The 22555-nt window shown below is 40.7% G+C and overlaps 1 protein-coding gene across 1 annotated transcript in view; it reads left to right on the top strand.

Annotated features, from left to right (window-relative positions):
- The window catches only part of NEMP2 (nuclear envelope integral membrane protein 2), a 93920-nt gene extending 86356 nt beyond the window's left edge, over nt 1-7564 (top strand). Inside the window, exons 8-9 of the mRNA XM_089669976.1 lie at nt 6141-6305; nt 6860-7564. Coding sequence (XP_089526102.1) covers nt 6141-6305; nt 6860-7091 — 397 coding nt within the window. The 3' untranslated portion in view covers nt 7092-7564. The remainder of the gene's footprint in view (nt 1-6140; nt 6306-6859) is intronic.
- Nucleotides 7565-22555: the final 14991 nt, after the last annotated feature.

Below are 22555 nucleotides of genomic sequence, written 5' to 3'. Positions count from 1 at the left end.
AGCTCTGAAACCTGAAAATTGGCCTGGGCAGGAAGGGGGAAAAGTGCCCGGTATTAAAGTGGTTAAACCCTCAGTTTTTTTTAACCACCTCCAGACTGGGACATTTTACCCCCTTCCTGCCCAGACCAATTTTCAGCTTTCAGTGCTTTCACATTTTGAATCACAATTACTCAGTCATGCTACACTGTACCCAAATGAAATTTGTATCTTTTTTTTTTTTTTTTACAAAAATAAAGCTTTCTTTTGATTGTATTTATTCCCAATTTTTTTTTTTTTTTTTGTGATGTTTTTAAAAAAAAATATTTTTTACTTTCTGGTATACGAAATATCCAGTAAAATAAAATTTTGTCATAAATTCAGGCCAGAATATATTCTGCTACATGTCTTTTGGTAAAAAAAAAAAAAATCCCAGTAAGTGTATATTAATTGGTTTATGTGAAAGTTCTAGTGTCTACAAGCTATGCTACGTATCAATGATAATTGATCAATCCTGAGGTACTGACTGCCTATCTCATTTCTTGAGGCCCTAAAATGTTAGGACCATACAAATACTCCAAAATGACCCCTTTTTGGAAAGTAGACAGTCCAAGGTATTTAGTAAGAGGCGAGGTGAGTTTTTGAATTTGTACTTTTTTTTTACCACAATTGTTTGGAAGATGAAGAAAGTTATTTCTCACACACAGTGTAGGCATACCTACAATTACACCCCAAAATACATTCTGCTACTCCTCCTGAGTATGCCGATACCACGTGGGAGACTTTTCCACAGCCTAGCCACATACAGAGGCCCAACATCCAAGTAGTACCTTAAGGCGTTTTAGGGGCATAAATTACACATCTAATTTCCTGACTACACATTTTTGAATATTGCACCAGAACAATGGAATTACCCACAAAGTAACCCCATTTTGGACAGCAAACACCCCAATGTATATTCTTTTAGGTATCATGAGTCTTTTGAACATGTCATTTTTTTCCACAAGTTTTTTGAAAATGTGGAAAGAAAATGAAAACATTATTTTTATATATTTATTTTACACAAATCTCTCTGAAGCCTCTGGTCTGCAGACCCTAATTCGAGAATTACAAAACCTGGAGAAAGCCAAAAACTTTGTTTACTCCACTCAGAAAACCGATTCTGGAGCCCCTCACATATGTGAGACCTCTGTGATGTCTTGAATCCCACTAATACAGTGGCAGGGAAAAAGATCAGTTTAGGCGGCAGGCGTGAAAAGCCAGAGCATGTTTATCCATACATATAATGAATATTATATATAAAAACTATACCGTAAGCACTTATTTATTTATTACAGGTGCTTAAATAGAGCTGTCAATTTACACAGTGCTTTACATGTGTGTGTATATATACATATTGTACATTCACATCAGTCCCTAACCCTCAAGGGGAGTACAATTTAAGGTCCCTAACTCGCATTCATACATATTTATACTAGAGCCAATTTAGACAGGAGCCAATTAGCCTACCAGCATGTCTTTGGAGTGTGGGAGAACACCAGAGTACCCATAGGAAACCCACACAGGCACAGGGAGAACATGCAAACTCCAGGCAGGTGGTGCCGTGGTTTTGATTTGAACCGATGACCCTAATACTGCCAGGCGGAAGTGTTAACCATTTAGCCACTGTGCTTGATAAATGTAAAAAAACAAGTTAATATCAATACATTTATAAAAGTGCTCAAACAATAATCCATAGGCGCATAGAATGAGTATTCTAACAAAACAAAAAATGTCTCTAATATATGGAAATTGATGTCAAAATGCCAGTGCTGTCCGTGCAAGTCACTTATTTTCCATTACATTGCTGATAATAAATGTCCATGTGCAAACTATAATCACAATCCTTATACATAAACTTCTTAATCCGTGCAATCCCTTAGATGACTTATTCACATAGATACACTCCACCTGTGCTCATAAACACTGTGCTCCACCTGTGTGCAGAATGGCTGCTCACCTTCAATAGTTTGTACAAATCCTCACGCGGTTCTCCCCTTTTGTTATAGCATCGATCTCAACTCCTCTCCTCAAAATCATTTATCTTTGTCTCATTTTTTTACATCACAGAAACCTGACATTTTAACAGTTGTGTAGACTTTTTATATCCACTGTATTTTATATTTGTATCTATGTGGACACACATACAGTTGTGTTCAAAATAATAGCAGTCAGACATCACTAACCTGATCAGTCACTGTTTTTGGTAGAAATGATATTTCTACATGGCAAATAATTTACTACCAGTGTAGTAGAGTAATAGAAATCCAACAGAGCCAACAGTCATGGCATGCATGCTGCTGATTCTGTGTAATTGAATCACTAATTGAAAGGGACATGTTCAAAATGATAGCAGTGTGGAGTTCTATTAGTGTGGTCATTCATTCTTTGAAAAACAGGTGGCAATTATTGCCCTTTTTTAAGGAAGGAGAGCAGCAAATGTTGTACATGCTGGTTACAGTGCATTTCTCTCAAATTCTGAGGAAAATGGGTAGTTCCAGACATTGTTCAGAAGAACAGCGTACCTTGATTAAAAAGTTGATTGGAGAGGGGAAAACATATAAAGAAGTGCAGAAAATGATAGGCTGCTCAGCTAAAATTATCGCAAATGCTTTAAAATGGCAACCAAAACCTGAAAGACGTGGAAGAAAGCAAAAAACTACCATTCGAATGGATAGAAGAATAGCCAAAATGGCAAGGACTTAGCGAACAATCAGCTCCAGGAAGATCAAAGAAGGTCTAAAGTTACCTGTGAGTACTGTTACAATTAGAAGACGCCTATGTGAAGCCAAGCTATCTGCAAGAAGCCCCGCAAAGTCCCACTGTTGAAAAAAAGACGTGCTGAAGAGGTTACAATTTGCCAAAGAACACATTGACTGGCCTAAAGAGAAATGGCGCAACATTTTGTGGACTGATGAAAGTAAGATTGTTCTTTTTGGGTCTAGTGGCCGGAGACAGTTTGTCAGACGACCCCCAAACACTGAATTCAAGCCACAGTACACTGTGAAGACAGTGAAGCATGGTTGCGTAAGCATCATGATATGGGGATGTTTCTCATACTACGGTGTTGGGCCTATTTATCGCATACCAGGGATCATGGATCAGTTTGAATACATCAGAATACTTGAAGAGGTCATGCTGCCTTATGCTGAAGAGGAAATGCCCTTGAAATGGGTGTTCCAACAAGACAACGACCCCAAACACACCAGTAAACGTGCAAAACATCTTGGTTCCAGACCAACAAGATTGACGTTATGGAGTGGCCAGCCCAATCCCCGGATCTTAATCCAATAGAAAACTTGTGAGGTGACATAAAAAATGCAGTTTCTGAGGCAAAACCAAGAAATAGAGAACTGTGGAATGTAGTCCAATCATCCTGGGCTGGAATACCTGTTCACAGGTGCCAGAAGTTGGTTGACTCCATGCAACACAGATGTACAGCAGTTCTCAGAAACAGTGCTTATACAACTAAATATTCATTAAGTGATTCAAAGGAAAGCAAAATCTTCAAACATTTTTCAGTTTATATAGTGAATGTTTGAGTTTGTAAAGAAGAATACAAACACTGCTATTTTTTTGAACAGTCTAATATTCACTTTTCTTCAATTTTTTTAGAGGAACAACAGAAATTTGATATATTTTTCTTCATGTTTTGATTTGGAATAGAATGTGTAGTGTTCCCAATGCATTTGTGTGTATGGAAATAAAAGCTATTAGAAGGATTTTGAGCTTTATTCACTTTTTTCAGCACACTGCTATTATTTTGAACACAACTGTATATTAATGTGAGCAGCTGCTCGCCAATGGAAATCTTTATTGAATGAATGGCAGAATACTCAAATAAAAGTCAATCAAAGTGCTAGTGCAAATAAAATAGGTGGCAGCACTCATACAAGGCCAAATACAAAGTGAAATTCAAATTGCTTAAAGTCCTTCAAGATATCTTCGAAGTGCTAGTGCAGTGATATTCAGTAGCAAACATGGGTGTGCTCCCCACCAATATGCTCACACAGGCTAATTATCACCTCTCAGTGATCCTCAGTCACTGAGTGGTCAGATGCACTTTTCATTAGACAAGAGACATCCGCAGAAACCAGGACAGGAACGCAGCTCAATCCCAGGTATTATCCAGAAGTTGACCAATATAGCATATATTACAAGTAAGAATAAACACAAGGAAAGGCACTCCCAATAGTGTAAAACCACATAGAAATCTTTATTAAAAAAAAAAAAGTTGAAAACTCACATTGCGCAAAGATGAAAGTGTAAAGTATCCAAGGTGGCACATGTGCGTCCTAGCACCATCCTACTCATTTCATCATACGTGACATCCTGCGGCCATCAGAACTTTATATATACCTAGAGGAATGAAAATGACTCTCTTTACAAGATTTGAAATTATGCAGAGCTCCCTCTAGTAGTTGGAGCCAAAACAGAAGGATCATATTATGGCAATGCCCAGGGAAGGACAGCGCCATCTAGTTTAAAAAAGATGTTAGGTGTAAATACCTACTATTGTTAGAAATCCTTGCCAATATTATCTACAAAATCCGAGATAAAAAAAATTAAAATAAGTTAGAAATACAGATCCCAAAGGAAACTTTGTAGACAAAATCACTACCTATAAACGTGGTGCCTTTTGTGATCCAGCGCCAATACAATGTTAACGGCAATACCATGCGATTTGATGTGGTGCGTTTTTCAAAAGTAGTGCATGCACTATTTTTTGTGCAGTCTGGTGCAATTTGCAGCCCATTTGATTAAATGGGCTGTCAACTTGCAGTACAGGGGAACGCACAGGAATGTAGACCACAGGAAGAAAGAAAAGGGAAATAGAAAAGACACATTCATTCCACTTGTTGCTGGTACGATCAAGGGTAATGCTTGCATATACATAACATACAACACATATTGCACATGTACAACTAAAGTCCCATCAATATACATACACACATGAATGATGCATACAATATCAGGATCTCAAAAAAGAAAATCAAAAGGTAATGACATAAAACAAACAACACAATGTTCATTATGCAGCTTGTATTTATGAAAGTTGGAAATATATGGTCAAAACTGGTAATCAATGCAATATGTGTATACCTGGACATAAAAAAGGCCACATATGGAAAGTCCCATCAAAGGGCTACAAGTATTTTATATGTCTAAAGCTATGCATAAAAATTGTAAAGTAGGAAAAAATGTAATGGGCAAAAAAAAATAGCCAGAGGGCTGGAAAATATAAGAAAATATAATAAAATTCCATAAATAGGTAAAAAAAAAAAAAGTTAGCCAGAGAGCTGGAAAGTAAAGCCATACAGGATTGATTTATACATCAAACCAGATGTTTAAAGAGCATCAACCTAGGGATGGACAAAAAAAAAAAAGAAAGAACTGTTGCCCCCAGAGGTAATGAAAGAACTTAAATCCGTGTAGGCTACAGAATGGGACAATTCAATTTTTATTGATAAAACAATTGACATCCCACTCAATCTTATGGCTTTAGGGAGCAAATATCCTCAACTCATAGATTCATCTATCTAGATGTGATATTTCCTTCTTTATGTAGCTACCCCTCCAGTGCAGACTGTATTTGTCAGTACCCATGAAGAGGGTACCTGTTGGATCCTTATTATGGTACATAGTATAATGTTTTGACATTCTATGGCCCTTGAACCCTCTCCTGATATTCCTTATGTGTTCATTAAAGTGATATAAACCTTTTAGGAAAAAAACTAAGGCTTTAGTAAGTATTATATTATGTTATACGTACCTGCTCTGTGGAAGGATATTGCACAGAGTGGTCTCTTATCTTTTTTTCTGGGGTCCCCCTCCAGTGCTCTCTGGTCCTCCTCTTCTCCATGTGCCCCCCTAGCAAGCTGCTTGCTAGGGGGGCACATTTGCAAGTACACTACTAAGGCAGGCTGTGTGCATCAGTATACACAAACAGCATGACTCGGCCAAGTAGTGGCTCCCGCTGCTGCCTTTGTGTCTGTGAGAGCAGAAGGGCACAGCGCTGGATTGATACAGGACTCGGGTAAGTATGTAAATTCTTGTTTTTGGCTTTGAAACTGGTTTAAGGTTTTTTTCTGGAGTTCAACTTATATGCTTGCTTCCTTTGATAGACTAATAACACGTAAGAAGCCTGTCGCAAAATTGCTCACAGAAGAGGAATACAGGGAACAAGCTGAAACAGAGACTGTAAAGGCTTTAGAGGAACTTCGTGATTTTTGCAACAGTCCTAACTTCAACTCTTGGCTTGTGGTTTCTAGACTTTCGTCACCCCAACGGTATATATGCAAGTGGTGGGCATAGTCTTCTGTAGGAAAGATTTTCTTTTAGATATCTAAAATGCAATTTCCAAAATTTGGGTAATGCTTTTTGTGGTACATGCATTAACATGATGCACCATGGTGTGAAATGGAATCTTATTGTATTTCTTGTCCTACCTGTTCACACTGTACCAATGTTCTAGATTGTACCTTTCAATTTGTTATGGGGGAGAAGGAAAATGTATGCTAGCTTAATGGCAGCACAAGAAATAGATTACTAAAGAAGTGGAGACAACTACTGTAATCTGGACTTTTCCCTGCTGCTATTAGTATTTCCAAAAATCTAGAGTAGACCTGTTTATATGCCAATACACAGAAAGTGAAATCTATCTGTGCTGTGCTCAACTAAGTATTAAAGGTTGGATTAATTTTCACAAAAGTCCACTCATGTAATCTCTACTAGATGGAATCACAAAGGAAATAAAAGTTGCAGGAGGTAACTCCCCCCCTTTTTGTTTCCTCAGATCTTGCAGAATACGTCCTAAAAATGTGTATGTGCTTCTGTTTGGCAGGTTTGCACAGTTTATCTTGGGCTCCAATCATGTTTCCTTAGAAGAGGCAAGTACGCATGAAGAGCAGTATGGACTTGGAAGCGCCTTCCTGGAGGAGCAACTTTTCACGCAAGACCAAGAATCACAGCATTCCCAACAGATGGAGATAGATCCTCAAGAAAATGAACATGCCGAGGACTATCCAAATGCCTTTGATCTATCGGACAGTGAAACAAGCGTTCTGCTTCACTAGTTTTATTACTTTTGCAATATTTTAAGCATTTTTTAATGTGAACTCTGGACATTTTACCAGACTGAGACAGTCCTGCAATTTAAGGGAGGACTACTGTATTTCTGGAACCGAAAATGTGAGATTATAAAAAAAAAAAAGACTTTGCACTGCTCATGCCATGCATATTTTATGCTACTGCTAGGAATTAAGCCTATCTTCTAATTTTTTTATTTATTTTTTTTGAGGGGGGGGGGATTGCACTTATTTAATTATGGTATAAATGTAGCATTGTGTCATCTTGTTGCATTTTTGTGACCAGTGGTTACACAGTGACTTCTCTTTCTCCTCTGCTATGAACCAACCTAGTCTTTTGGGGATGCCACTTTGCTTCTTAGGTTATATTGTGATGATCTAATATTTACTAAAGTTACAACAGCGGTGTAAGAAAAAACTTCCCATCCAAGTAAAAAAAAATGGCCACCTCTTGTTTCTAGCAGCTATTGCTGTTCTTTTTTCTGCTGAGTGTGAGTGCCTTACCTAATGTAAACCATACCCCCACCCTGGTGGTGCTAACATTGCTACTTTGATGACTTATGGTTGCTTTGGTGGCTTAAAACAGATGGTGCTCTAGGAAGCAACAAGGGGCCCAGTATCTTGAAAACATGTTGTGATTTCTACTACAGTTAGACTGGATTAATACAGTGCCTTGAAAAAGTATTCACACCCCTTGAAATTTTCCACATTTTGTCATGCTACAACCAAAAATGTAAATTAATTTTTTGGGGATTTTTTGTAATAGACCAACACAAAATGGCACATACAGTGGGGATCGAAAGTTTGGGCACCCCAGCTAAAAATTTGTATTAATGTGCATAAAGAAGCCAAGGAAAGATGGAAAAATCTCCAAAAGGCATCAAATTACAGATTAGACATTCTTATAATATGTCAACAAAAGTTAGATTTTATTTCCATCATTTACACTTTCAAAATAACAGAAAACAAAAAAATGGCGTCTGCAAAAGTTTGGGCACCCTGCAGAGTTAATATCTTGTACTGCCCCCTTTGGCAAGTATCACAGCTTGTAAACGCTTTTTGTAGCCAGCCAAGAGTCTTTCAGTTCTTGTTTGAGGTATCTTTGCCCATTCTTCCTTACAAAAGTCTTCCAGTTCTTTGAGATTTCTGGGCTGTCTGTCACGCACTGCTCTTTTAAGGTCTATCCATAGATTTTCAATTATATTGAGGTTAGGAGATTGTGAAGGCCATGGCAAAACCTTCAGTTTACACCTCTTGATGTAATCCCCCATGGATTTCGAGGTGTGTTTAGGATCATTATCCATTTGTAGAAGCCATCCTCTCTTTAACTTCAGCTTTTTCACAGATGGCATCAAGTTACCATCCAAAATTTGCTGAAATTTTATTGAATCCATTTTTCCTTCTACTCGTGAGATGTTCCCTGTGCCACTGGCTGCAACACAACCCCAAAGCATGATTGATCCAACCCCATGCTTAACAGTTGGACAGAGGTTCTTTTCATTAAATTCTGTGCCCCTTCTTCTTCAAGCGTACCTTTGCTCATTCCGGCCAAAAAGTTCAATTTTAACCTCATCGGTCCACAGAACTTGTTTCCAAAATGCATCAGGCTTGTCTATATGTTCATTTGCAAAGTTCAAACGATGATTTTTGTGGTGAGGACGTAGAAGAGGTTTTCTTCTGATGACTCTTCCATGAAGACCATATTTGTACAAGTATCTCTTTATAGTGGAATAGAGTACCACAACTCCAGTGTCTGCCAGATCTTTCTGGAGGGATCGTGCAGTCAAACGGGTTTTGAATTGTTTTTCTCACAATCCTGCGAGCTGTTCTGTCTGATATTTTTCTTGGTCTTCCAGATCTTGCTTTAACTTCCACTGTTCCTGATGACTGCCATTCCTTAATTACATTCCGAACAGAGGATATTGACATCTGAAAACGCTTTGCTATCTTCTTATAGCCTTCCCCAGCTTTGTGAGCGTCAACTATTTTCAGTTTCAGTTTTCTAGACAACTGCTTAGAAGAACCCATGGTGCTGATTGTTGGGGCAAGGTCAGATGAGTCTGGGCATTTAAAACCTTTGAGATTGACATAACCTGGTCTTCCCAGACGATGATTGAGAACAATCCATGACACTGGCAGGTCTCAGCTTTGCAAAGGGGGCAGTGCATGCTAAAAATTCTGCAGGGTGCCCAAACTTTTGCAGACGCCATTTTTTTGTTTTCTGTTATTTTGAAAGTGTAAATGATGGAAAAAAAATCTAACTTTTGTTGACATATTATAAGAATGTCTAATCTGTAATTTGATGCCTTTTGGAGATTTTTCCATCTTTCCTTGGCTTCTTTATGCACATTAATACAAATTTTTAGCTGGAGTGCCCAAACTTTCAATCCCCACTGTATATGTGAAGTGGAAGGAAAATGATAAATGCTTTTCAAAGTATTGACTCAGGGAGGCTGAATACAAATGCACGCCACACTTTTCACATATGTATTTCTATAAACCGCTGTCTAAAAAGTGAGTACATCCGTAAGTAAAAATGTCCAAATTGGGCCCAAAATGTCAATATTTTGTGTGGCCACCATTATTTTCCAGCACTGCATTAACCCTCTAGGGCATGGAGTTCACCAGAGCGTCACAGGTTGCCACTGGAGTCCTCTTCCACTCCTCCATGACAACATCACAGAGCTGATGGATGTTAGAGACCTTGCGCTCCTCCACCTTCCGTTTGAGGATGCCCCACAGATGCTCAATAGGGTTTAGGTCTGCAGGCATGCTTGGCCAATCCATCACCTTTACCCTCAGCTTCTTTAGCAAGGCAGTGGTCATCTTGGAGGTGTGTTTGGGGTTGTTATCATGTTGGAATACTGCCCTGCGGACCAGTCTCCAAAGGGGGGGATCATGCTCTGCTTCAGTATGTCACAGTACATGTTGGCATTCATGGTACCCTCAATGAATGGTAGCTCCCCAGTGCCAGCAGCCCCAGACCATGACACTCCCACCACCATACTTGACTGTAGGCAAGACACACTTGTCTTTGTACTCCTCACCTGGTTGCCGCCACACACTTGACACCATCTGGACCAAATAAGTTTCTCTTGGTCTCATCAGACCACAGGACTTGGTTCCAGTAATCCATGTCCTTAGTTTGCTTGTCATCAGCAAACTGTTTGCTGGCTTTCATGTGCATCATCTTTAGAAGAGGCTTCCTTCTGGGACGACAGCCATGCAGACCAATTTGATGCAGTGTGCAGCGTATGGTCTGAGGACTGACAGGCTGACCCCCCCACCCCTTCAACCTCTGCAGCAATGCTGGCAGCACTCATATGTCTTTTTCTCAAAGACAACCTCTGGATATAACGCTGAGCACGTGCACTCAACTTCTTTGGTCGACCATGGCTACACCTGTTCTAAGTGGAACCTGTCCTGTTAAACCGCTCTATGGTCTTGGCTACCATGCTGCAGCTCAGTTTCAGGGTCCTGACAATCTTCTTATAGCCTAGGCCATCTTTTTGTAGAGCAACAATAATGTTTTCAGATCCTCAGTTTTTTGCCATGAGGTGCCATATTGAACTTCCAGTGATCAGTCTGAGAGACTGAAAGCGATAACACCAAATGTAACACACCTGCTCCCCATTCACACCTGAGACCTTGTAACAATAATGAGTCACATGACACCGGTTAGGGAAAATGGCTAATTGGGCCCAATATGGACATTTTCACTTAGGGGTGTACTCACTTTTGTTGCCAGCGGCTTAGACATTATTGACTGTGTGTTGAGTTATTTTGAGGGGACAGCAAATTTACACTGTTATACAAGCTGTATTTATATGTTATATATTGGCAAGTTTTGAATGATTGGGCAGCAGCAAGGGGACCAATCGACTTGAATTTTTTTTTTTTTTTAGGTCCAGAGTAGTATGCATTTTGTAAGAATGAAAAAAAAAAACATGCTAGGGCTCTGTTGGATGTTAAAAAACATAGCAGCTAGCACAATACCATAATACATAGCGTAATAAACATCACAGAACAATAGTGCAGTGCTAGGATAAATTAAAATGTATGTGCAATGCAAATATTTTAAACTTATGTGTCACCACAAATTGAAAAAATAAAACAAAGGAATCCAAATGTGAAGCCAAAAACTGTGAATTCAGTGGTTCTTTGATTATGAGAGAAAGGACAGATGTGTCTCCAAACTTTTTAATGATAATATAACATAGCACCTCGGTGTACAACAGAGGGAGGCTTACCAGAATCATATGACCCCCCAATTAAGAGTGGTCAACCAGCACTTGTGTATCAATCCAAGATATCCAGCTTTTCTCAAAACCACATGTCAAACGACGGTACTGCTGCGTTATATCAGATCGCTGTGCATATTTATTGTGTAGCAAACTTTAAACTAGCTTCAACATGCTTTTTCTTCAGCAATGGAGTCTTGCATGGTGAACGTGCATACAGGCCATGGTGGTTGAGTGCATTACTTATTGTTTTCTTTTAAATAATTGTACCCGCTAATTCCAGGGCATTCTGAAACTCTCCACAAATGGTCCTTGGCTCTTGGACAACTCTTCTAATAATTATTTTCACTCCTCTGTCAGAAATCTTTCAAGAAGCACCTGATTGTGGCCAGTTTATGGTGAAATAATGTTCTTTCTGCTGGATTATGGCCCCAACAGTGCTCACTGGAACATTCAGAAGTTTAAAAATCCTTCTGTAACCAATGCCATCAGTATGTTTTGCAACAGTAAGGTTGGAAAACGTCTTGCGAGAGCTCTTTGCTTTTACTCCTCATGAGATGTTTTTTGTGTGACACCGTGGTAATGAGACACCTTTTTATTGGCCATCAGTTGAGACTGAACCAGCTGATATTAATTTGCACTGACAAGGATTGCGTTCTAATTACTGATAGATTTCAGCTGGTGTATTGGCTTTCCATGCCAAACAGAAGCGTGTTGACGTCATATTCAATTTTACACGGTGGCAGCCATCTTGGTATACCCTTTTGCTGTATATGCTTGTGAGGGTCTGCAGACCTGCTTTTTAAATGTGAGTAGCTCTCTATTTCCATTTTATCTGAATAAATGTGGATATACTACACCATGGGAAGCCCTCTTTTTGGAATCTCTATGCAGTTGGTGCAATACTCAAAAGATAAACAGAGTCTCGGAAGAGGTTACACTGGAGAGATCCATTTTGCAGATTGATCAAAAGCTCATGACACCTATTTAGCCCATACGTCTAACCTTAAGGTGCGCGTAGAGGAGCACATCAGTTTCATCCTGGAAATCACGGGCGGGTGGATGGATTGATATTTGTAGAGATTGGTTGCACCAAGAGTCTATTTTGCATTCACGTTGTAGTTCATTTACATTCAAGGTGCACCTGAATTGTATTGCCTTTAGCTGGATGTTATTGCTATCATATTTTATCACTGTTTTTTATTGCATTTAATTATTTATCATTTCCTATTTGTTATTACGGAGCTCAGCCGGGTGTTTATTATTTTATTCCCATTACATTCATGGGTGGAAGTAATCTTTAGTTCCACTTGTTATAATTAGATTTTTCGGGTGAATAGTGGGGTTTTTATTGCTCAATTATAATTTATATATTGGTTACTCAGCCGGGTGTTTACTTACCTTTACACATCTTTGCATTTCTTTTCTCATATTGTTAATGTGGTTCACTGACATTCATCCTTATTTATTTGTCTATTTTGTACTATTGTGGTTTACACTGGTCAGTACGACACCCAGCTAGGTGTTTATTATTGATTTCTGATTATAATAATTTTTATATATAATAATAATAATCATTTTTATGAAGGCACATCCTTTTATATTATGAGGTTATTTGGGAGGTAATTTTATCTCTTTCTGATTAGTTTCACACGTACTCAGCTGGGTATTTATTACAGATTCAATGATTTATTGAGTAGCGCAAGCATCCATTTTTTGATCGACTTATTTTGTATTGTGGAAACACCATTAGGTGCTTGCAGCCACTCGTTACTTTTTGGGTTAGGTCATGGCAGCACATGAGGATACATTGTATTGAGTAGATATGGATGGAATTTACATAAGTGATTAAAAGATGATCATTGTAAGCACCCCTGTCAGCGTTTGTCTCAACCATTAACTTGCCCCTTTAACTGGACAGCTTTGTTATAGGCAGGGTTTTTTCCACAGGGGATTGGCAGACACTTGTGTGGGGGTGCAGAGTTAATGTCTGTACAGTTGTAGACAGTGGTGCAGAGGTAAGCTGGGGATAGAGGTTAACAATACTACTTTAAAACCCACCCACTGTTGGTGTATTTGGCCACACCCACCCTTTGACGCAGCAGGTTTGTTCCTGCACCTATTCTCTGACAAAAAAAGCTCTGGTTATAGGAAGTTTAAAACAGATTTGCTGGCCAAATCAACAGGTAAAAATAAAGGGGACTAGGTCAGAGATGGCCATCTAACTCAGGAGCTCTGGCACCCGCTACTTTAGCTGGAACATTCATCTTTGGTGCAAGAAGGAAGATTGCCAGAAGTGCCTCAACCTCCCGGCAACCAAGAGCCATTGGAGGGAAGTTCAACCAAAACATTCTGGAGCTGTTCTGGTCTCAGCATGAGGATCAGCATGTTGCCCCAGCAATCAGGAGCTATTGGAGCGAAGCTCAACCAAAACATCCTGGAGCTGTTCTGGACCCACCACGGAGATCAGCATGTGGCCTCTTAGGCCTCGGTGCCTTGTGCCCCAAGCAGCTGCCCTGAGCCAGAGACACCACTCACTGATTCCAGATATGGAATTGGAGCACACTCAGACAAGCTGTCATACCTAATCGACCTTCATTCGGTCGCCCTAGATACTAAAAATACGCTGCACACAGCGATATCTGATCTGTGCACCAACATGCAGGCCATAGCCACACAGATGCCTAAGGTGGAAAAGTCAGCAGCAGAAGAAGCAGAGTCAGAGCACACCATGACCAGAACACACATGTCCTACATTATGTATATGCTCATGCATACTAGGGAACTCTAAGCAGGGCTTTAGACACAAATTTAGGAATTTCAGTATCCCTGAAAATATTGAACCACCTCAGCTTGAGAAGACCTATTGAGATTACTTTTGCTATTTTATAGTACCGAAAGGGCAAAAAAGTTGAACTTGCTGCTGAATCCTCTTCAAGACACCTCCACTGGGACTTCTTCCTTTCCTTAGAGAGTCCTTTAACAAATCAGAATTCAGTTGCACACTTTGGCCTTACGTGATTCCTGGCAAACTATGCACCCTGATGTAATGGGCTTTACCTTCCTTTGCATACCCCATCAAAGATATTTTCGCCTGGATTATGTCATCCTATCCCAGCCTGACCTTTCCTTCTTGCACAAAGCGACTATAGAGAGTATTTATCTCTCTGATCATCATCCAATAACCTTCGTTTTGCAGTTTACTGAAAGGACAATTCCTACAGAACTCTGGCAACTAGACTGCTCCTTATTACGTGACCTGTGCAATCTGAGATCCCTTCAACAGTCCCTCAGTGACTACTTTGCAATCAATGACACACCCTAGATATCCGAAGTTTGATGCAGTTGGAATCCCATGAATGTGTTGCAAGAGGAACTCTCATGGCCATCGCTGTGAATCACAAACAGGAGAGCTAAGCTGACATCTTCAAGCTTACTTAGCACATTGTTCATCTTGAAATACTGCACAAACAGTTGAAGCACTCAAAGACATTTCAAGAACTAACACAGGCTAGGACTCTTCTGCTGGAAGAGTTAGAAAGCGCAAAGGGGCTGTGGACTCTTATCTAACAAACTGTTCTATGAACTAGGGAACAAAAGTAGCAGGTTCTTAGCAAGGACTCTCAAGGAACCAAAAGCTCGACCAACTGTCCATCATACTGTTTACAATAGGTTGGGCACACTTCACTAAACAATTTGTTTCTTACTATAGCCAGCTATATAATTTGAACTTTTTAGACACAACTGCATCTGCAGTTTGTCATAGGGAGAGTCTGATTCAGGGGTTCCTAAACCAACATATCCCTCCTCCCATTTCCTCTAAGGTGGTCTAAAAAAAGAGTCCATGGATAGATGGTCTGTCAGCGTCATATTACAAATGCTTGACTGACCTTCAGACTCGGTGAATTCTACTGGCCTTCAACTCTCTGTCTTGGCTTTGGCACTCATCTGATAGCCTGCTGATATAAAAAATAGTTGCAGAAATCTTGGCAAATCACATTACCTTGTTCTTGGATTGTTGATCCCTAGATCAGGTGGGCTTCATCCCAGGATGGGAGGCAAGGGATAATAAAATCAAGACCTTTAACTTCATTGGCTTACCTGCAATCGCCAAGAGAGATACTTCCTGTCTATGGATGCCGAGTTGGTATTTAGGAGGCTGGCCTGAGACCTTGTTTGTAGTGCTGAAAGCCCTAGCCCTTAGGCGCAATATGTGTACCTACACGATGTCACTCTGTCAACCCCCAGGTGAGAGTCAGAGAGAACGGCCACCTATCAAATGCCTTCCAAATCTGTAACCAGACTAGACAGGGGTGCCCCCCCTCTAATATAAATGCTGACTCTAGAACCCTTTATATCTTGATTATGAGATAACCCAAATGTTTCTGAAACTCCTGTCACGGCCTGGGAATATAAAGTAGCGGCATTTGCTGATGATGTCCTTTTCCTGATGAAGTGTCACATCACTATTCCCAATCTTATTCAGGATCAGGAACACATTCAAACTTTTTCCAACCTTAAAGTAAATTATACATAATTTTTCACATTGAACATCTCCCTTCCCTCCTAAGTAGTTAACTGATGTTGAAAGTTTGCCATTTTGCTGACACCATGATGTATTTAGGGATCCAACTCCCCTCTAACATGTCGGAACTATATTTCTGAAACTTATGCAACTGAGTTGCAAAATGTGTGATGTGATCTCCAACTTTGGAGTACACCAAATTTTTCTTTCGACCAAGCGGCTAATTAGGAATCTACAGTTCTACCCAGATTTTTATATAAATTACAGACTATCCCTATCCAGTTACCTCCTTTTTTTGTGGTCTACAAAGACTATATGCACAACTATTCTTTGGAATAAGCAGGGTTCACCTTATCTTACCGAAATCCACATGCAGAATGAACCTCTCAGATGTCGAGAACTCTGTTCAGGCTTGCAAATTAACCAGAGTAGTGGATTGGAGACTTCACATAAAACTGAAAAACTGGGTGAGCTTATAACCGCATTCTCACCACTTAATCATTGAAAAAACTCCAAATACCATGTGTATGTATATATATATATATATATATATCTCAAAAAAATTAAAGTAACACTTTTTAATCAGAGTATAGCATCAAGTCAGTTAAATTCCTGGGATATTGATCTGGTCAGTTAAGTAGCAGAGGGGGTTGTTAATGAGTTTCAGCTGCTTTGGTGTTAATGAAATATTAACAACAGTTGCACTAGATGGGCAACAATAAGACAACCCCCAAAACAGGAATGGTTTTACAGGTGGAGGCCACTGACATTTTTTTCCTTTTCTGTCTTTTACTAGTATTTGGCTAAGGTCAGTGTCACTACTGGTAGCATGAGGTGATACCTGGACCCTACAGAGGTTGCACATGCAGTCCAACTCCTCCAGGATGGCACATCAATACGTGCCATTGGCTCAAGAGCGTGTGTTGTAGGTAGGATAAAAAAGCAAAATGTGCGCTATTGTTTCTGAGCTTTACTATGTGTACAAACAACTAGCATACACATATGTGGTATAGCTCTGATTGTTGGGAGCAAGAAAATGTATTTCAGGTTGTCCTTTGTTGGTAGGTTATGGTAGTGACAAGAAATATACAGCTGAAGTTAAAACAAAATATATATTTATTTATATATATATATTTTTTTTTTTTTACTATTTTGGGCAAGTTTTCCTTTGATTTAAAAAAAAAAAAAATCAGGAGATATATATTACTATTTACCATCAAATTAAGGCCTAATTTGTACTGAAAAGAACAAGGTATGATGCACAAAGTAGTTATGATATGTATGGTTTTGCTAACATGTCAAAGTTGCAAAATTGTGCTTAGACATTAAAGCGAAACTAAAAATTCATTTTTATCTCTAGTAAAATAACAAACATGTCTATATATCTATATGGCTGACGCTTGCTGTCTCAGCCAATGAGGAGGCAGAGAACCGGGACTGCTGAGGATGTCATGCACATCACTGGATCGCGATGGGGCTCAGGTAAGTGTTGATGGGGCTGGGGGCACTGCTGCACACAGGTTTTTTTTTTATCTTCATGCATAGAATGACTGAAGGTAAAAAAAAACCTTGACCCTTTACAACCACTTTAACATTTGTTTTACCCTTAGGCATGAAGGGGTTAATATAATCAAGTACTACATGGTTAGTAGATACCATTATACATACTGTATAAATAAAATAATACACATGAACGCAAACAATTTAATAAAAAAATTAAAATGATCATTAATGCACAGACGTCAAAACAAAAAATTAAAACCAGGACTCACAGGTTAAAAGAACCTTTAAAGCCAGATTGGCAAAGAACTGCTCTAGGCCTACCCAATCATTGAGGCAATGGACCCTCCAGTCTACCACTCTGGTCAGCTGGACCGTTCAGTAGTGTCTTTTAAAATTTGGCAAGCCAATCCACTTTGAGATTTAGTTAAGACCAGCCATTCCCAGCTTATCCAGGGAATGAGCCACACCACAGGAAATTTAAAAAAATGCTAGGGGGCAAATGTATCAGGATGGTTTGTAGAGTATTTGTGGTAGGACCATCATTTTTAATATGGATGCTCTCCCAAACTATAAAAAGGTCAGTTTACTCCACTGTTGGAGGTCACATTGTATCCTGTTTAGTTCAAAGAGAAAGTTTCTGGTATAAAGTTCAGAGATGCCTAGCATGAACACATAAATAAGTGGTGAAAGCAGGCAGCCCTGCTTGGTCCCATTTCCGATGCAGAAGGCGATCGCAATGGACTTGCCATGTATCAACCTGTCGACCACCAGCAAGTGATGGGTAGATTGCGATCAGTGCAGATGGGTGGCAGCACAATGCCGCTCCTCTCCAGCCTATGCCACTTTCAGCCTTACAGCAGAGCAAAGAGCGGGAGGTAGCATCGTTCTGGATAGAGGGCGGAAGCTGCCCCAGTTAACCTTTCAAGGTAATCAGCAGGTGATTGGTTGCTAGGCAGAGGGTGATCCTAGCAACCAGTCACCAGCTGATTAATATGAAAACCTAACTCCAGCAGTTCCCGCTGCCACCCTCCACACAGAACTGTGCTGCTTCCCGCTCTCCTGTACATCTGAACCTGACACCGAAGCGTGTTTGTGTGGGTGAATGATGTGAAGGGGGTAGAGGAAAACTGCTATGGGGGTGCAGTACACCATGGTGGGGGCAGAGGAAACTGCTAGATGGCAGAGAACAGTATTGGGGAGGGGGCAGAAGAAATGTGTTCTTCATGCTGTGAGGGTAGTGTCCCCCACAGTAATGTCTTCAGCCTCTTCACATCAACCTCCCACTGTAGTTTCTTCTGCCACCTTCATATCATGCTCCCACTATAGTGCCCTGTATCTCCCCCCCCCGTACAGTGTGCTCTGCCCCTTTACATCACCCTCCCCGCTGTATGCTCTGTCCCCTTTCCTGCCACAGTAGTGTCTTGCACCCCCCTCAAACCTGTGTCCCCTGCCACCTTCACATCACCCTCCCACTGTAGTGTTCTCTGCACCCCTCCCACAATGGCAGTGTCTTGTGCCCAACGCAGTGTCCTCTGCTCCTTCACATCACCCCCCACTGTAGTGTCCTCTGCCCCCCTTCACATTACACCCCCCCCCCCCACTGTAGTGTCTTCTGCCTCCCCATTCCCCAAAGCAGTGTCCTCTTTCACAACACCCCCCACTGCAGTGTCCTCTCCCCTTAGGATTGTAAGGATGCACTCATATGCCAGATGTTAGCTCTAACTTAATGTCAGAGTTACGGGGTGGTGGTCAGAAAGCACCATGCTCTCCAAAGTTGCTTTGCGTAGAAACATAAGATCTGCTTGAGTGACAAATAATCCAGGTGGGAGTAACAATGATGGAGTACCGAAAAGAACAGTCACTTTCTTTGGGAAATAAAGTGTACCCAGTGTCATGCATGGTAAGAGTAGACAAATCAATTTGGATGTGCCGTAAGGCTCTGTACAGAAGTGAGGAAGCTCCCGTACAGGTGTCCAAAATCAGATTAAGGGGCACGTTGAAATCCCAACCAAGAATAATCATCACAGTCTTAAAGGATGTCAAGGCCTCGATTGCCTTACAAAATAAAGTCACCTGTTTCTCATTAGGGCAATTTAGGTTTGCCAAGGCGCTTGGTCTGCCTTTCAAGGACCCCTTGACAAATAAGAACTTGGATCAGCCAGTTAATGTGAAAAGATAAATGGAGTTTGCTTCAACATCAATACAGAAACTCGAGATTTAAGTGGTATATTAGGACACTGGAAATCTGGAATTTGCAAATTTAGGAATCATCATAAAATGTGTGTCCAGCAGGAAAACTACGTTGGCTCTAAATTTATGAGCTTCAGCCAATACACAGATCATTTCTCTGGTACACTGAAAACACCTTCAAAGAGTTGTTCCAATTTAGTATATAATGAGGGCACAGTTTGCAGGGCCACCTTGTTTCAGGAGATTAAGCCCCTCCAAGGGGGTGGTCAAGAGCATGAGCATCACTCCAAAGTATACAGTCATGGCCGAAATTGTTGGCACCCTTGATATTTCTCCAGGAAATCATGTATTTCTCACGAAACGTATTGCATTAACACATGTTTTGCTATACACATGTTTATTCCCTTTGTGTGTATTGGGACAAAACAAAAAAAGGGAGGAAAGAAAGCAAATTCGACATAATGTCACACAAACCTCCAAAAATGGGCTGGACAAAAGTATTGGCACCCTTTCACAACTGCGGATAAATAAGAATGTTACAAGCATGTGATGCTCCTGTAAACTCACCTGGGGCAAGTAACAGGTGTGGGCAATATAGAAATCACACCTGAAAGCAGATAAAAAGGAGAGACGTTCACTTAACCTTTGCATTGTGTGTCTGTCTGTGCCACACTAAGCATGGACAACAGAAAGAGGAGACGAGAACTGTCTGAGGACCTGAGAACCAAAATTGTGGCAAAATATCAACAATCTCAAGGTTACAAGTCCATCTCCAGAGAACTAGATTTGCCTTTGTCCACAGTGCGCAACATTATCAAGAAGTTTGCAACCCATGGCACTGTAGCTAATCTCCCTGGTCGTGGACGGATGAGGAAAATTGATGAAAGATTGCAACGCAGAATAGTCCGGATGGTGGATAAGCAGCCCCAAACATGTTCCAAAGACATTCAAGCTGTCCTGCAGGCTCAGGGAGCATCAGTGTCAGCGCGAACTATCCGTCGACATTTAAATGAAATGAAACGCTATGGCAGGAGACCCAGGAGGACCCCACTGCTGACACAGAGACATAAAAAAGCAAGACTACAGTTTGCCAAAATGTACTTGAGTAAGCCAAAAGCCTTCTGGGAAAACGTCTTGTGGACAGATGAGACCAAGATAGAGCTTTTCGGTAAAGCACATCATTCTACTGTTTACCGAAAACGGAATGAGGCCTACAAAGAACAAAACACAGTACCTACGGTAAAATATGGTGGAGGTTCAATGATGTTTTGGGGTTGTTTTGCTGCCTCTGGCACTGGGTGCCTTGACTGTGTGCAAGGCATCATGAAATCTGAGGATTACCAAAGGATTTTGGGTCGCACTGTAGGGCCCAGTGTCAGAAAGCTGGGTTTGCGTCCAAGATCCTGGGTCTTCCAGCAGGACAATGACCCCAAACATACGTCAAAAAGCACTCAGAAATGGATGGCAAAGAAGCGCTGGAGAGTTCTGAAGTGGCCAGCAATGAGCCCAGATCTAAATCCCATTGAACACCTGTGGAGAGATCTTAAAATTGCTGTTGGGAAAAGGTGTCCTTCCAATAAGAGAGACCTGGAGCTGTTTGCAAAGGAAGAGTGGTCCAAAATTCCGGGTGAGAGGTGTCAGAAGCTTATTGATGGTTATAGGAAGCGACTGATTTCAGTTATGTTTTCCAAAGGGTGTGCAACCAAATATTAAGTTAAGGGTGCCAATACTTTTGTCCAGCCCATTTTTGGGGTTTTGTGTGACATTATGTCATATTTGCTTTTCTGCCTCTGTTTTATATTTGTTCCAATACATACAAAGGGAATAAACATGTGTATAGCAAAACATGTGTTAATGCAATACCTTTTTTGTGTGAAATACTTGATTTTCAGGAAAAATATCAAGGGTGCCAACAATTTCGGCCATGACTGTATATCCCAGGTCGGGGTAAGAGAGGAAGACACCAGCCAGGGTGACAGAGAAAAAAAAGGGGAGTTTGTGGGGGAACAGGCAGAAGAGAGAGGAGTTAGGTGAAGGTAGAAGACAGCTGAAAAGAACAAGGAAAGGGTGGAGAAGGAAAATATATTAAAAATGTGCAGTTGTCTCCAGCTGCTACCACACAAAATTCGAGAGGTGGCAAAAGGCTAACTAGGCTACCTGATGGGCAGTAGAATAAGGAAGTGTAAAGATATTGGTAAGGGTCAGCAGAACTCCAAGGTTCACTTCGTGGGGGGAGAACAGGGTTTTGGTCAGTCTAGATAGACCTGGGGTTCCAGGGCTGTGAAGGGGAGGTGCTCAACCTTGAGTAAGACATAAGCAGGTTCCTGAGAGGGCTAATACAGCTCTCCCCATATGGGGATTACATAACTGGGAGTAGCCCCAGGACTGGTTAAACCATTTACTAAAAAAGTCACAATGCTGTCATTCTACCACAGAACTAATTCCTGAAAGAAAAGCAGTGCCCAGAGCCTGCCAGAAGTAAAACCATGGGTCCAAATGGGGGCCAACCATTCATTATGCAGGGCTATCCAGACAATCCTATATACTAATAGATATTTCTACCCCATAGGGGAGCAGAGTGGTAAAGACTGCAGAACATCCAATAGTTCAATGTCCAGTATTGGACTTTGCTATGTTGACCAGTAAGCAGTAACGGTGGATAGCCATGGCAGGCTCAGGTACACCTTCACTGCATACACCCCCAGTAGCTTTGCACAGAGATGCCTCTGTAACAACTATAAAAGTGAAAAGGCAACAGACCCACAGACCAAAGTTAACATCCATGGCCCATAGATAAGACTCACAATATCAGCCCGGGAAATGGTAACCAGGCAGAGTGGGACAAAAAAGAAAAAAAAAAAAGGAGGGTGAGGTAAGATGCAGGCTAAAAAAAGGCATGGGGAAAAAAAAAGGGGGGTATGTGGTAGTAAGGGAAGAGAAAAGGGAATGGCAGCTGTTGTTTTCTCCCACTAATGAAGCTTAAAAAAAGTGCT

This window comes from Staurois parvus, unplaced genomic scaffold, assembly GCF_062004578.1.
Source record: "Staurois parvus isolate SC_StPar_1 unplaced genomic scaffold, SC_StPar_1.0 ptg000011l, whole genome shotgun sequence".
NCBI lineage: Eukaryota > Metazoa > Chordata > Amphibia > Anura > Ranidae > Staurois > Staurois parvus.
The sequence above is the reverse complement of the archived record's forward strand: the minus strand, read 5'-3'. Positions and strand labels throughout refer to the sequence as shown.